At 38.4% G+C, this 17,605-nt stretch overlaps 1 protein-coding gene across 1 annotated transcript; it reads right to left on the bottom strand.

The window, feature by feature from the left end:
- Positions 1 to 480: 480 nt before the first annotated feature.
- LOC124256948 (GDP-fucose transporter 1-like) lies at positions 481 to 16,866 on the bottom strand. Its single transcript, XM_046690907.1, has 6 exons — positions 16,727 to 16,866; positions 14,818 to 14,878; positions 6,865 to 7,005; positions 5,597 to 5,713; positions 4,651 to 4,759; positions 481 to 1,629 (listed from the first exon to the last, which is right to left on the bottom strand). The coding sequence occupies exons 1-6, from the start codon at positions 16,822 to 16,824 to the stop codon at positions 1,088 to 1,090; spliced, it is 1,068 nt and encodes a 355-aa protein (XP_046546863.1). The 5' UTR covers positions 16,825 to 16,866; the 3' UTR covers positions 481 to 1,087.
- Positions 16,867 to 17,605: the final 739 nt, after the last annotated feature.

The raw sequence follows: 17,605 nt of genomic DNA, 5'->3' as shown, positions 1-17,605 counted from the left end.
GGTGGTCAGGTTTGCTGACTTGGTCAGTGCATGTCTTTGTAGTTCAGAGCTCATGATGTTAATCACTGCATTGATTATTCACAGACAACTGTTTAACCATGATATTGCAGCAGTGTTAAATGACACACAAACACTGTTACCATGGTTACCCTGTATAACAGCTATATGTATCCATGGTGATGCAGAGATGAACCGATGAAATTATAACAATGTCCGTCATTACCAACGATCAAATCCCATCCTGACATCACAGTTTGATTCAAGAGATCAACAGTTGTTCCCATGCTAAATATACACAATGAAACAATCAGGAGATCATACCCCAGACATTTGCAATTCCAAATCCAGGTTCATTTGGATCATATCACAAACATTCAATCTTATTAAAATCTGATCTTAATTCAGGCAACCGCAAATTTAGGTCTTTTGCCACTTTTAGCAATATTCAAGCTGGGTGAGTGAGGTCTTTTGCCACTTTTAGCAATATTCAAGCTAGTCACAGCGAGGGACACCAGAAATGGGCTTCACACATTGTACCCATGTGGGGAACTGAACCCAGATCTTCAGCGTGATGCTTTAACCACTAAGGTACCCCACTAGCCCTTCAAACTGGAAAATTTCATTCCAGACTATGTGTAAAAAATAGTTTGATAAAGTTGTCAATCCAAAAATTGAATCAACAAAATAGCATGTCTAACATACAGTCTAACAGATGGCCAAGGTGGTGGGACTGGTCATGAAATGTGCTTAGGAATGTCTCTACCATTTCAAATGTCTACACCATCAAGTGGGGGGATAGACCATGATTTCTTTCAGAATTCCCCCAGCAAGAAAACACATTCACCATCTCTTTCCTGATATGGTACGTGACACTGATGTTCCTGATGAACGGTCCTTGAACCAAAAGGAATGTCCTTTGTTCAGCAGCCGTGAGAAATAAGATCTGATTAAAATGAGATTGTTACAAATATACATGGCCCAGCCATTCTGCAGCCTCAGGCGATATCAAATGGAAATCATATAAATATGTACACCCTTTGCATGAAGCAATGAATTATAATAACCCTGTATGAACAACCCAACATTATTATGCTTTTGATGGTGCGTTCTCATCACTGGAAACTTCTTGTAATTCTCTTAACTTGGCTTCTTCTGCATGCTTTTCTTTCATTTCACGTCGTTTAACTTCCGTGTAGCCTGTCGAGCCGCCTAGGACGACAGCATTGCTCAACCACCATAGTGCTGGCTTAACGTCTTGGTAAAACACACAGGCGAGAACAGTCTGAGCACACGCTTTGGCAGTGCCGGAGATGTTGTGTGTCAGCGGTGACGTCAGCTGTATCTGCATGCCGGTCACGTAGCCGATGGCGAAACCGAAAATACCGCTGACGATCATCATGTTCCAGAAGTGGATGTCCCCGATCTTTGGGAAGTTCAGGACCTCTGAAAACTCTCCGGTCACCAGCATCAGGGGGAGGAACAACAAACTTGCGTTGATGTTGTTGTAGAGGGTGATGCGCCAGATGTTGTTGTCGACAAGGGGGAGAACTTTCTTCACGTAGATGGAGTTGAGAGCAACACTGGCGCTTGCCATCACGCCGAAGAATACACCCATTAGAGACAGAGAACCTGTAGGATAAAAAGGTACAAATATATATTACTTTAGTGGATTGATTCACGTCTTACTGCAATATAGATACTGGCTTGTCTGGGTTTGTTTCCAATTTAAGAGCTATGTCTCTCGTAAGCCTATGCTAAAAGATGTTACTGTCATCTCAGACCTATGGCTTTTGTCAAAAGAACAGCAGTTACAATTAGTGGTGGTCCGATTAATTGTAATAATTGAAGATTGGTTGAAGTGCCTAAACGACCAAGCAGTCGATCATGTTTTCTCATAATCGAACACAAACAAGTTTTGAACACTTGTTTGCATTGACAATATATTTCACAAGGTTGGTTTTGTCTGTTACATTTCAAAAGCACTACAAGCACGTTCCAAGTCATGATTGAATTTATCTTAAAGACTCCAGGAAAGTTATGTTCCTAACATACTAGTCATCCTTTAAAGATTTGAAATTTGCAAATGCATTTTGTGCAGTCTGTCAAAAACCCCAAAGAGCTGCATGTTTTTTCTTTATTTCTTGTGCATTAACAAACAAAACCAGGGAAATTTGATAAATGACGCTAACCAATTATTTTCGATGATTGATCGGTTGTCATAAACCAATCATCAATTGTGAGATTTTAACCAATTCCCAACACTTGTCACATTCCACTAGAGTTACAGTGAGTGAGTGAGTTACGATTTCAAGTCACCTCGGCAGTATTTTGTGACTAAAATAAGATACACACTCATAAAACATAAAGTTAAATTATAAAAACCTGTCAACGAAGGACAGTAAAAACAATTATATCACAGATATAGATTTAAAACTAGTACGTAAATCTAAAACCTCTTAACTATTGAAGAATATACAATCTAAATATATACAAACAGTCTATAGATCACCATCAACTGAAGGTCAAGTTACAAATAAGCCTATGTTAAATGATGAGAAAGTAGCCTGATTTCATTGAGTAATACTGAGGTCTAAAATCAATCTATTTGTTAAAATAACTAATCTGAAAACACAAAGTGACCTGGTTTCATGAGTGCATAATTATTTAGAACTATAACTACATGCATCTTTAACATTTTGCTTCTTATAAAATTATTTTTGTTCCAAATACAGTGAATGGATATTAAATGTTACTATTCTCTTTGAAAACTTAACCAGATTCTGAATTAACAAACATCCAGGATAGCAAATTGTGAGTACAGAGTTATGCCCCTTTGTATACATATGAAGAAACATTTGTAACTACTCGTGTCATTCCGGCAAGCCGGATGGCGTCTCGTACCCCTCTAGTGGCCATGTTTACGACTGGGCCCTGTCTAAGCGCAAACGGGCATGGAGATGAAAATAGTCTAGTACCATACCAAGGAAAGATAACTCTGAATTTCCAAACATGGCTCCTAGAATATCCTATATCCCGTGGGCAAAACAACAATACAGTCATTTCCTTTGTAAACATGTTTCAGTGTTTAAAGTTTCTGATCCTTTAACTCAAAGTTTATGTTTAAATTGTGCTTTGCATAGTTTACCGAAGTTTCAAACTTCAACGGTGTCACCATTTTCATGCTTCGAAATGCGTTTTACTACGCGCAATTTGATTGGTTTGCCACGATTCTTGGCAATAATGGCGTACGATAGGGGTACGAGTCTTCTTGTAGGTCACGGAAAGAGGCGAGTAGTTACGAATGATGAAGAAAAAGAAGGCGTGCATTCTGACTGCAGAGCTCCAGATAATTATTTTGACTCAGGGGTATGTCACTCCTCAAAATTAAAATTGAGGAGTACAATTCAAAATGGAAATAAAAGGAGGAGTATTATTTCACAGGTTGCATGGTTTTATTACTTTCAAAGAGACACATAACACTGAGCAGCTTTGTTTTAATAGCCTTTTTGGTCTGCACTCGCTTATAACCACATGCAACCACAGGAAATTTGTTTTGTCAGTGACACTATTCCAATCATGTTTATTCTTAATACAGATTTTATCTACATTGTCATAAATCATTGATAATATCAGACACTAACTTTTCCTTGCTAATTGAAACAGTTTTCCTTTAAACTTCGAGTTTTGTGGTTAGACATTCTTACTGCAGACAACAGGAAATAAATGACAGTGCGTGTATAGCTATTGCGTATTAAATGTTTTAGGGCCATCACGTAATCTACAGTAGCCCCAATGCTGTATTATTACAAATACAGACCAGAAACGTTGTGATAGTAACGTTGTTTAAGGGTTTGCCTTTAAAACAAATCGTGCCCCGAACGTAGATTAGAAATATTAACGGAGATCATTCCTGAAAAACTGACAATCTTCCCTTCAATACAGACAACCCACACTATTCAAGATCTTAATATGTGTAGGACTGAAACAATATTTTGACAGGTTTGGTTCACGCAAAATCTGACTCGTATTCTGAGAAAGTTATGAGTATCTTTCACTCATTGTTTTGACTTTTTATGCGTATATCTGAATTATCCATGCGTATTTTACACAGATACACATCTTATCTAGAGCCCTGTGACTGACATAGTTTCACGAGATATTGATGAATGTAGATGTGATACAAAGTTTGATGAGACATAACCAACACAAAGAACATAATGACACGTGACCTACATTACCATATTATATGAAGACACAAGTCCTACACAACAGCGGTACATATGAGTAAGTGAATGAGTATGGCTTTACGCCGCTTTTAGCAATATTCCAGCAATATCACGGCAGGGGACACCAGAAATGGGCTTCACACATTGTGCCCATGTGGGGAATCGAACCCGGGTCTTCGGCGTGACGAGCGACACTTTAACCACAAGGCTACCTCACCGCCCCTATCTGCTGTCAAAGAAGAAGTAGAAGAAAATGATGACGAAGAAGGTGATGAAGAAGATCAAGAAGTTGAAGATGAAGAAGAAGAAATTTATTCAGTTTAAAGGCCACAGGGTCAGGTACATTACATAAAAAACAGTAACTACATACATTATGACACAATGCCTACAACGACAGATGTACATCATCAATGAAGTGGCTTACCTGAAACCTTCTCCTGATCCACCCCGAGGAAGAAGCCGAATATGATGACGCCACAGCAGATCAGTGCCTTCACCGATGTCGTCTGCTTCAGCAGCAGGTAGGAGAATACCTGAATGGATGAGAATTTCCCTTTAAGAAGTTGCATATATCTGTATGTACATAAAACCAACATTCTTATTTGCTTCTGTAAGACAACATGTCAGTTCTCAAATTTATGTCACCATTGAGGTCTTCTCTGTCAGTGTCAATGTTATGTTCACTTCTGGAGTACCAGTTGTACCATATTCAAACACCCACTCTGTAACATCACACAGTGGACACCTCTGGATGGAGAACCTCCATCACCCGCACCATCCATATCCCTGTGAAATCTGGTTAGATCTGGTCCACAGCTTCCATGCTTGTTCTAAGTGGCAACCAAATCGATCACATGATAAGACTCAACAGGTTTGACTGATTGCGTGTCATCGTACATCGACAGCGTGGAGGGTTGCATAGTTGTCCACCCAGCAGTAAAATTGGGTACCTGGTATGATACAATGGTAGTCTGAATTTGAACCTTGAGAGCCTGACAGGCGACCGGTTGTATTCTCCACATGGAGTGTTCTGTACTCGTTGACCAGGGGTAATATGTCAGCGCTTTGAGCATGCAATGTGCATGGATAAACGCGCAATATCAATGGACTATTATTATTATTATTATTGTCATGTGAAGCAGTAAAGTGTTACGCCGGTGCCATCACGTAATCATTCTTGCTATGTCCATAATTATTGTTGTATAGGATTTATGCATACTGTATAGCATTATTATAGCCATACATTGATACTACTATGCTGTGTGTAACATGGCAGGCATGGGCAATGTCAACTATTCTATATACAGGCAGCTGTCATATAGTGATGAGGTCAGCAACAAACAAACTGACCACAACAAGTCCATACTGACCACATTAAACACGGTAGTTAGAGATCGGCCGACGTAGTAGAAGGCGACGCCCACAAACTTCAGACAGAGATTGTTGAAGGAAATCATACAGACGAAGATGATCGACAGAGGCAGCGTCTGAAACAGGAATACATCATGATCTTCCTACAAATACTGCATTTACATCTCCACTTGTCTTGAGTGAGGAGTATCTTTTGATTGTAATTTATGTGAAACACTTTAATAACATGATTTATATAAAACTACATGTAGGATACCTAAGTGAAAAAGACCGCCTCCGTGGTGTAGTGGTTAGAGCGTCCGCCCAGAGAGCGGAAGGTCGCGGGTTCGATCCCCGACAGCGTCATACCAAAAGATGTTAAAATATGGTACTTGTTGGTCCCTGCCTGGCGCTCGGCATTAATGGGTACGACAAGGACTGGTCGGCTCGGAAACAGTATAATGTGTCTGAGTGGGGTATTCATGCTTAACTGCGGCGTGGTATCTCAGTGGGCTAGCACTATATATAAAACCAGCTTAAGTCTGGGCTAGTACAAGCAGCCGCACATACACATACACACGCATGCACGTCATCATATGAGCGAAATATTCTCAAGTACGACGTTAAACCCAATTTCACCTCACCTCACCTCACCTAAGTGAAAAAACACATGGCAGAACTTTAAGAAAATTCAAACATCCTCTACGGGAGTGAGTTTAGTTTTACACTGCTTTTAGCAATATTCCAGCAATGACATGGCGGGTGGGCACCAGAAATGGGCTTTACACAGTGTACCCATGTGGGGATACGAGCCAGGTTTTCGGCGTGAACGAATCAACGCTTTAACCACCAGGCTACCCCACCGCCCCTCCTCTACATGTTTTCCATGGTTGTCCTGATTTGAGATCAAGAAACTTCACTGAACTACAAAACTGGATTCTCCAGTTTGTCTCTACATCATATATACCTGGCATCTCTCCTTGTAACTTGCATTGCCAGTCTGAGAGGAGTTGCGAGAGTCTGGTTTTATGCCGCTTTTAGCAATATTCCACCAATATCACAGCAGGGAACACCAGAAATGGGCTTCACACATAGTATCCATGTGGGGAATCAAACCCAGGTCTTTAGCTCGACGAGCAAACGCAATAACCACTAGGCTTCTCCACCGTCCCCAGTCTGAGAGGAAGTTATATTTGTGTATATGTGTATTTCTCTCAATCAAAATTAGTACAAATCTTCATCAAAGTCATTTGTGTACATAATATAAGTAATAAAAGAGTCTACTCACAGCTCTGCATAGCTTGAGGTCGATCACAAATGGAGGGAAGGTGACCTTTCCTGGGAACAGTTTTCCAGATAAGCTGAGCAGAGCACACAGCAGAACAGTTACAACACACTGGAACCAGGTCACAAACAGCGGAGCATTGAGCTGAAACATCGCAACACATCACAACATTACCCTTGGAAATAAACGCTAGTCTGCTAGCCCCTGGCTACTAAATTGTGCTGAGGGCAAGTGAAAATGAGGGATTGTGTTTGATGTAATGTGTGTTGGAAATATTCAGGTTAATTTGGGTGTAAGGTCCATTTGACAAAACAGCAAGTCAGCCAATTCTACTGATAAGATTGGTGGTTGATTGGTTGGTTGGTTGGTTGTTTAACGTCGCACTCAGCAATATTCTGAGGCTATATGGTAGCAATCTGTAAATAATCAAGTCTGGGCCAGACAATGCCAACAGCATCAGCATCGATCTACGCAATTGGGATACAATGACATGTGTCAACCAAGTCAGCGAGCCTGACTACCCGATCCTGTTAGCTAGCTCTTACGACAAGAGTGAGTGAGTCAGTCAGTGAATTTTAGCTTTACAATTAATACCTAATGTGTAACACACCCAGTAAATCTGTCTTGCAAAGCAATGCCATGTGTCAAACAGGTGTCCTATACAACGAACACCTAACATGTCACATATCCAGTATATCTGTGTGCAAAATGTTATGTGATTGTAGCGGCCATAAAAGTTCAAAGTCCTGTGCTGGCATTCGAACCACAGACCTTCTGATCCAAAGTCGGACGCCTGGTGAGTTAACCCCGTCAGCAAGCTGACAAGGTGAGTGAGTGAGTGAGTGAGTTTAGCTTTGCGCCACACTTAGCAATATTCCAGCTATATGGCAGCAGTCTGTAAATAATCGAGTCTGGACCAGACAATCCAGTGATCAACAGCATGAGCATCGATCTGCGCAATTGGGAACCGATGACATGTGTAAACCAATTCAGCGAGCCTGTCCACCCGATCCCGTTAGTCGCCTCTTACGACAAGCATAGTCGCCTTTTGTGGCAAGCATGGGTTGCTGAAGACCTATTCTACCCCGGATCTTCACGGGTCATCAGCTGACAAGGTAAGGATGTCATCTGTGGGATGACTCCACTCTCTGCTACATGTCTAATGGCTGTGTCATACACCTCAGTCATTCAAGGGGCACATGACAGTCTGCACTTTCTCAGACAGGAACAAACATCAAGTTCGTGTGATCAGCTTATCGCTCCAGTGCCCAGGAGGTGGCTGTAAAGGCTGTGCAACCAGACTGACAGAATTAGACCTTGTCACAACACAAACATGACACACTACGCTTTTGACATTACAGCAACCATATAACTTCCCTGGCTACAAATTTCTGGGTCAATATGCCTCTACATTTCTCAGTCCAGGTACCAGCTCCAGATTATAAACTGTGTATTTGCATAAAACACATTGCCTCAATAACTTTAACAACTTGCTGACAAATATGTGGGGCAAGTTGCTAAACCCCCAAGTATAACACTCTGTGTAATTAACTACTGTTTCCAGTATCCACTGTTTATGCCTGGATATCATTAAATATTCATTTTTACTGACTAACATGATTAAAAGCAGACATCACACTTACATAAACTCTACAGTAATTAATGCAAAAATTGTGAATTATTTATTGTTAATCTGACATGTAGATCGCTGCTGTGAGATTCTGTGGCATGTACACATGTGTGAGTTTATGTGACATGTTCACACAAGGGGGAGCACACAACCAGGCAAAAATTAGTCCCCTAAAAGAATAGATATTCAGAACTAACAGTTTGTTATTGAATATTGAGGGTGCACGGTATTTTCGGTATATCAGTTTATTGAGGTTCAATTTTTAGTTTACTGTTTCCAGTTTAAATGTGTTAGTTCTACTACAATTAATATCACATTTGTGTTTAATGTCAGATGTTCATACAGTATTTGACAGCATTAACATTGTGTGATTCATATTTAGACTTTATTGTTTATTTATGAACTTTTGGATTTATTATAAACATTAAGAAATAACCTTATACCGCGAAATGAATTACAAATAAAAATACGTTTTAAAAATTACTGTTGCATTGTAAACAAAAATGTAAAACTATTTCCTTTGATAATGTGTGTATTCAGCATTCATTTTGACCACAATAGCACCTAACAAAATAGTGAACGACAAAAAATTGTGGGGGAAGTCGAATGTACAGGAAAAGATTTTTTCAGATTCCTCAAAAATGTTATATTTTGCAGTAAGTATCACACAATACATGACTCATCATGGCAATTAATGCAATACAATAGTTGTACCCATCACTGTAAACATGATACAATGTTCTGCAAGACTTGCACTATTGCTGGTATTATATTGACCGTATACCATTCTGATACCCTATTGACTACTTCAAAGGATAAAAATAAAATAAAGGTTCTAAGATTCCCTAAATCATGAGGCCAATAGCTCTATCAAAATCCTTATCAATATCATAATCAAGATCAAGATGGTCCTAAAACCCACTGTGACTGTCCGAAATGCCTCTGGCTAAACAGAATTGCAAGCATGAGTTTATCAAAAGACTTGAAACAGATAGACATTCCTCTAGCCCTGGATATAGCTCATTCTTGTTTTACCAAGTTGAAGGCAGATCTCTAGAGTAATACCTCAAGGGCAAGTATGTCCACAGGCTGTGACAGCTTGACAATATGCCCAGGTGTTAAAAAGGTTTTGGTAAATGTATGTAACCCACAGATTTAGTAGTCAACAAGCTGGTGCCTGTCCTTTCGTAATCCCATATGTACCAGTGAACAGATGGTTGCATTAGCCAATATTGTACTCAAACAACTGATACATAAAATGCACCTAATATATATAAAGACATAGAACTTTTCACTGAAATATATGGAAAATTTCTCCCTTTCTACAATATGTTTGCACTTGATCTGAAATACATTTTATAGCAAACAAGCACTTGATATGAAGAAAGTTCTTCCACTTCATGTTTCAAGTTCCAAGTACATTTTATCAGGTCAGGGAGAACCTCAAAACGAGCTATAATAGTTAGAGATCTAGCTATAATAGTTCAAACGAGCTTTGGGCCTATAGGTCGATTGAGCTATAATAGCACATACATGGAAGAGGCCCTTTAAGAACAACTTTCCGCACCGTGGTCATGGCATCGCTCCTCTCGACTGGAATCGTCTTGCCCATATTTGAAGCTACTTGCACCACAAACCCTAGCGTTTTTGATATATGAGAGCTGCTAAACTACCTAACCCTATCGACATTTACACTTGGGAGACAAAATAACACACCTGAAAACTGAAAATATACCCCAAAACGTGGAGTCCCACCTCGCGAACGTCTGAACTTGACGATTGCATGACTTCCGGTTTGGAAATAGTACTCGTTACACATGTATTTTTTGTTTTCCACTAACGTTAGACGCATAAACAAAAAAAATATGCAAGCCCAGTGTGGGACACATTTATCCGTCGCGCGAATTCTGGATCTTATGCGTATTTATCAATAAATAAGGTCTATCCTTGTTTTTTATCGAATTTGTATGTGTCTTTTGGAATTGAAATTCCAGTCGAGTGGAGCAATGCCATGACCGCGGTGCGGAAAGTTGTTCTTAAAGGGCCTCTTCCTTGTATGTGCTATTATAGCTCAATCGACCTATAGGCCCAAAGCTCGTTTGAACTATTATAGTTCGATATAACTATTATAGCTCCTTGTCAGGTTCTCCCCGACCTGTTTATGTCAAAGTCTAATTTTCTGAAAGGATGTTAGTCTGCCCCACAGTGGGAGCCACAGTCCCTGAACCACATTATTTTCCCTACTACCTAACCCTTGCTGCAATGCTAAACCCTATATGAAGAAAGTCTAGATTCCCTCTGGTTTAGGCTGAATTTCCCATCTCACTGGGGCCCCTTTCCAGTTTAAATTTATATATTCAGAGACTAAGCGTTAGTCTAAAAGGATGTGTACATATTACTTTTGCCATGGTTTTCATCAGCACAAACTTTTTTGTTAAATAAATATGATCTCTAGATACGGCCTTAACATGCTGAAGTAACCAGAAGATATATACACTGCTAGGCAAAGGAATGTATACACTTTAATATTACATTACCAAAAGTAAAGTAAACAGTCAGAAAACACTGCAAGACTAAGGTGAGTGAGTGAGTTTAGTTTTACACCACGCTCAGCAATATTCCAGCTATATGGTGGCGGTCTGTAAATAATCAAATCTGGACCAGCAACCCAGTGATCAACAGCACGAGCATCAATCTACGCAACTAGGATATGATGACATGTGTCAAATAAGTCAGCGAGCCTGACCACCCGATCCCGTTAGTCGCCTCTTACGACAATCATGGGCTACTGAAGATCAATTCTAACCCAGATCTTCTCAGGTACAAAACATAACTATGAATGATACGTGTATAAAATACATCACCAATAAATAACCATTATTTGTTTTTTCACTTTTTACCACCATCAAACACTGGGATGTACCTTCTTTTGAACAGCAGTGTACCGGGAATATTCAGAATTTACAAAATTAAAACAAAATTAGCTAGTTTTGACAGTGATTACAACAATGCCCCTGACACTCTTATACAGCTTCAAACCATGATAACCTTGAATATTTTAAGCAACAGCTGCTCAGGTATCGATATATGGATAATGACAATACCAACTGATCAATACCTTATATGTGAACCAGTTGGAAATATATGTACAGTAACGATCAGAAAAATGCGACTTTTCACAGACATTGTTTCAAAATTAATTTACTGTAAATTCAGTTATATTTTTCATACATCCACTCTGGATACTGAAGTTTACATTTATGCAAGTCAATAGTCTGTTAGTCCACCGTTTCTCTCGATGCACTGCTGAATACGGCGTCCCATGCCTACAATCAAATTGTCTATGTAGTCCTGGGGTAGGTCCACCCATATTTGACTGATGAGATTAGACCACTCAACGACACTCTTTGGCTCCAACTTTTCTAGTTTGTCCTTCATAATCTGCCACACATTTTCAATTGGGTTCAGGTCTGGTGATGCCGCTGGAAATTTCTGTAAGGTCACCTGACTCGTTTCAAACCGGTTACAGCTGTGTCTTGACTTGTGTACAGGTGCATTGTCCTGCAAAAGTTTGAAAGGTATTCCACTCTGCCCTATATGGGATTCCACTATGCCTTCTTGTATAAGTTGACAGTACTTCCGTGAATCCATCTTTCCTGTAATAGTTAGCTGCGCCGTTACCCCGAGTTTGCCTATACCACCCCAAACCATGACACTGGGTGAGAACTTCGGAACCATTTTGCAGCTACGTCCACCTCTTGACCACCCCTTTCTTGTGATCCTATAAAACTGAAACTTTGATTCGACCGTAAAAATCACATTTGAAAAGTCTGTACCCTGCATTTCCCTGCACCACTCGAGCCTTTTCTCCATATGTGCTGTTGTCATCAATGGAACTTTTCTTCGCACTCGCTTCACATATCCAGATTGCTTTAAAGATCTTCTGATTGTCCATTCTGATACCTTAGGGGTTCTTTGACTTGACGCCTTCACAGCAAGCTGTTTTGCAGACCAGTTTGGGTACGCCGCTGCGAGACGCGTGCTACGTCGTCTGTCATTTGCCCCAAAATAGCACGACGTCCAGATCCAGCCTGTTGCTCTGTCCCAAACCCTGCGTCAAATTTCTTCAAATTTTGGTAAACAGAGGCCCGATGCAGTCCCGTCAGTTTCACAAGTCTAGTTACGGATGTAATACCTGCTTCATAATATGCCAAGAGTCGATTTCGGTTGTTTTGTAACGTCATGGCAAAGCTTCGGTATCGTCTGCTAGCAACGAGGTCACGTGATCAAGCCATCCCTGAACCCAAGGGAGATAATTCCATACCAACGAGGCAAGCTACTGGCGGCTAGAAACAATGTATTTCGGCTTTTTTTATAGTAGGATCGAGACTACAGAATAAAGTTTTTTGTCACATTTTTTCTGCTCGTTACTATATATTGAGAACACATCAGTCAAATTGCTTGCTCTCAGCATTATTATCTACTGATTCCTTTTGATTGTTAAGCAAATACATTCTCTTGTACTGTAATCCTTGGTAGAATCTGTGGGTGGGTGGGTGAGTGAGTGAAGTGAGTGAGTGAGCTGCATTTCTGAGTGTGAAATGACTTATCAGACGTAAGAAATAGTACTTTGTTATAAAATTCAAATAAAAAATAAAACGATCCAATATCCCATCTCCATTACAGTTTTCTTACACTACAGCATTAGAAAACTTAATGTACAAAGTAGGATAACAAGTCGTACGGATAGTAGACTAAAACATCTGTACAGAGTAGGGTTAATTATGATAACCCATGCAAAAATGCTCATCATTATTTTGTTGAGAGTTCATTATAGAAACAGCATCAAGTTAAAGATATCCAAGATGTTTGTGACTGTAATACTGTGACGACATTATCTGTTCTTTTATACGGCAATGCAGATCTGACTAACCAATCATAAAATGAAATTATATTAAAAATGTTCATCGCTATACAGGTAATTCAAAAAAGATTCCTATTGGTTCTTTACACTGTACCTTCTGTTGAAAATTACTCCCCTCAATTCTCTAACAGTTGCTTGTTATGTAATTTATTACCATGGTCAGTGTTTGAAATTGCCTCTAGTCTGAAGGCCTGAGGCCAGTGAATTTGTAAAAGGGCAGGCACTGTAAAAAACTTCAAGGTACTTCGGACAATTAATAGTTTTATAGAGTAATCTAAAAATATATCTTTTTAGAACATTTTCTATATATAGCTTAAGAAAATTAAATTATATCTTTTTAAGTATTTGGGGATGATGAAGTGGACAGGGATGAAACTGATGTGACTTTGGTTGTCAGGTAATACAAGTTACCTCCCTTATCCTTTCCCTTGTGTCAGCTTTTGATTGGTCAGTAAAAGGTTAATAAAAATCAAGGGTGTGTAATTTGCAGCTGCAAGAACCGTTGGAATGGATCCAGGAGTTAATGTACATATACAGAAATACAACCCCTGGGGATACAGAGATGTGATATATGATAAAAGTGCAAAATTATTGATTTATTTCCTACATTATGGAAGTCATGTTGTTTGTACAATTAAGAAATAATTTGTCTCCACTCTAACTCATCATACACACAGAGCACCCGACACTCCCATGACACATAAAGGCAGATGTTATGAACAAAAATATGCTAAAGCCTCAATATTTTTCACCTTAAGATATTGTCATAAATATGAGACTATAGGGGTAGAACGGTAAACCACAATATTAGTAGATATACAGTTCAGTATACTGTAATGCAATCCAAAAATTCAATATTTTCGGTTTTCGTACCGTCATTTATTAACCTTTTAAAACCTTTTCTAAATAGTCTAGAAATCAAATCATTTTGTCAAAATCTATGCTTTTCTTGGCCAGACGACCGTTATTTTCTCAGAAGTAAGTTCTCATATACCGAACCGAAACGGATCGAACTGAAAGTCTTGTACCGCAATACGTACTGTACCGTGGTAAGAACATACCGTTTCACCCCTATGAGACTATAGGACTATAGTTAACTTAACATGCTTAAAACCCTTCTTATCGGGGCTTATCTCTGGTGTTTTGTGTTGCTTCATATGTGATGAGATATATTTTTCCTGTGATCATTTAATTTGTCGTGAATCTATACTTACCTGACAACCATGTTGGGATTTCTCTTTCACACAACATGCCTTGGTGCAGATATTAACAACAACTTATGGGATAAGTTTTCACTGTACATTATTGTAACTATAAAATAAATGTCATGAAAATCACCATCACAATATTTAGTTAACAAATAAATAATCTATAAAAATGATTTATTTTTCTATTTTCTTACCTTAAGGTCTTTACTGCTGAGTAAGTATTTATTCACAAATACCATCGATATGGAAATGAACCTGAAACAGTGAATAAATTTGCATGTTTAGTACATCTTATCATAATATAGACTGTATACTGGACATTTGAGCATGAAAACTAGTTTATCACGTTTATGCAATGTATGCACCGATCACTACACACTGCCACACAGGCTCAGAGTTACTACACGTACGAATGACATTGGATCAGATAATACATCCTGCAGCCAAGGATAAGATCAAATTAATAGCAAATATGTGGAGAACAGGATCTGATATACTACACCTCATAGGATCAGATTTGCAACACACATTCCAGTGCTTGAAATTAAGCATTAACATTACGGCCTCCATGCTAACAAACCTACTTTATCCCCAGATTCAAACACTATGGAGAAGGAATTTGAACGCACAAAATTTAAATATATGGCATCAGGGGTGGAAATAACCCATTGCCCGACGCCCGAGTCCAGTGATTTTTTCTGTCGGGCAAGCAATTTGTATATCACACTGTACCGGTGTCCAGTTGATATTCCAATGTTAATTATGTTGTTTATTTAAAAAATCAACAAGAAAATGGCCGGTATAGAGGAAAAGTTATCAGGGCAAGTGATTTTACATGTGCCACTGTACCGGAGTACACTAGCAATTTTAAAGTTATTTCCACCCCTGTCAGTGTCATGGAACAGTGTATTCGCCTGCAATACAGTGTAGGTGGTGAAAACATACAAACATAATTTCCAAGTTCCAGACTTATCTCCTACAAATGAAGTGGTGATTAAAAAAAATAATTTTTGCATGTCACTAAGTATGAATGAAGAGCCAGTCCCAAAAATTAACAGTCCTTTCTTTTTTCTAATTCGGGAAATGGGGCAAGGGGGAGTGGGGCAGTTTTGTAAACTTCCTAAAATATATTAGATTCAAGATTACTATTCTAGTTTTCTTTCAAACAAATTCTGATGTGCACAACTCCCCAGATGTCCCAACTTTCCAGTGACACAGGTGGTAATCACAGAACAGATCACTGATGTAATATAAATGATAAACAGCCCCTACATAATTTATTAATGACTAAATACACAATCATATCTGTGAATTTCTGTCAGTACCCTCAGATGTATTATATTACTATCCTGTTCCAGTTTTAGCGATTGATTGCTTATATTGTATATTATACATATTCAGGAATTGATGACAAGGTTATCATGGAACAGCTGATAGATATGAAAACAGTAACTAGTAAATGGTTGGAGATATCTCTGCTAATAATTCAAAACATCTTGATTATTGTAAGTGAGTAATCTTCTTTATGTTTCAACATAAACCTGCGATTTAGCTGGGTCTACATATTTTTAAATCCCCAATTCATTTTATATTTTGGGGGTCCAAAGCTGCTTAATCGACATACACTGATTTTCATGACATCTTATAATTTTAAAAGAATATTTATGTGGATTATATAAATAAATTGTAAAATCAATATAACATAATGTTACAGCATGTAAGTGTAACTTGAATCTTAATTAACTTCATTGAATGAACATTTGAATGTGACACCAGTATTTTCTAGGGGAAATGTTCTTCCGTTCCCCCAACCCTAAACCTAACTCTAAACCTAACCCTAACTTAAATTTTGGACTTTTAGTCATTTTGTGAGTTCTCTAGTAATTGTTGTGTTAAGTTTTGTTAACAATTTTAGTATATGGGAGTACTGCACTTTACACTTATATTTATAAATAGTATTTGGGATCCCGGGGGAACGGGAGGAACTCTTACCACTATGTTTACAATATTACAGGCCCATCGGACACTGGCAACGTGGCCCGTTGGCCCGGTGTCAACTACACATTGACTTCACTGACATACAGAATGTTACAACAAGCTTACCAGTATGCAGCAACCACAGATGCAATCTTCAGCGATTTTGAAGCAAACGATTCCATTATTACTTTCCTTCCAACAGGATTATAACTAAATGAACGCATTAATCCAACAAGTCCGTGGTGTATATATATACACGCCTAACAAACCGGTTTTCGCACTACACAATCTACCATGCCAATAATATCCGGGTAACCAAATTTTACGGTAGTGTTTCATGTGATAAAGCCGTGCAGTAATGGCTATCATCTAAAATTATGACACTGCTCAACATTATAAACTGTAATAGTATTGGATGTTGGCTATTTCGTATTTGTTTTGAGTTATTTTCTCTTACTCGTGCCAATTCTACGCATCACTATTCATAGTGGACTATTTTACCCAACACCGTCTGTGACGATTTATGGTTGACGTAAAAGTATGCAATAAAGGAAGATGAAACGATGATAATACGCTAGCTTCCCGGGGCTAATCAACACCTAAAAACGATCTTGTGGGTCGTAAAGTTAATTTTCTCCAACTTATAAAGAATAAGACATTTAGCCACATACATCATAACGTTTTATGTTAGGGAGAATTTATTGTTGTATTTAATTTTGGGGCACAATATCAGTTAATATAATCAAATCAATAATAATTCTATACATTATATAGAATTTTATTATATCTTAATTAGATCTTTTTTCAGTTTGAATTTTTTCATGACATTGTTTGGAAAATGATTGCAAAAACCTAATGAACTTTATTATCCCTATTTATAAAAACAGTTCAAGTAAATGAATAATAAAACGGAATTATATTTAAAATAAAGAAAGATAATACACATTCTGATATCTTTGCAAAATATGTAAACACAGTTATTTTAAATATGCACAAATAGGATGT

The sequence above is a fragment of the Haliotis rubra genome, unplaced genomic scaffold (genome assembly GCF_003918875.1).
Source record: "Haliotis rubra isolate DU_JTF1 unplaced genomic scaffold, ASM391887v1 Scf645, whole genome shotgun sequence".
Taxonomy (NCBI): Eukaryota; Metazoa; Mollusca; class Gastropoda; order Lepetellida; family Haliotidae; genus Haliotis; species Haliotis rubra.
Note: the sequence above shows the minus strand (reverse complement) of the source record. Positions and strands in the feature narration are given on the sequence as shown.

What these genes read in the sequence shown, in the direction of transcription:
- LOC124256948 (XM_046690907.1), bottom strand. Translation starts at nt 16,824, where the DNA reads ATGCGTTCATTTAGTTATAATCCTGTTGGAAGGAAAGTAATAATGGAA. An exon ending in TCAGCAGTAAAGACCTTAAG is followed by an intron (nt 7,006 to 14,817) that starts GTAAGAAAATAG and finishes GCGATGTTTCAG; the next exon opens with CTCAATGCTCCGCTGTTTGT. An exon ending in GGATCAGGAGAAGGTTTCAG is followed by an intron (nt 1,630 to 4,650) that starts GTAAGCCACTTC and finishes TTTATCCTACAG; the next exon opens with GTTCTCTGTCTCTAATGGGT.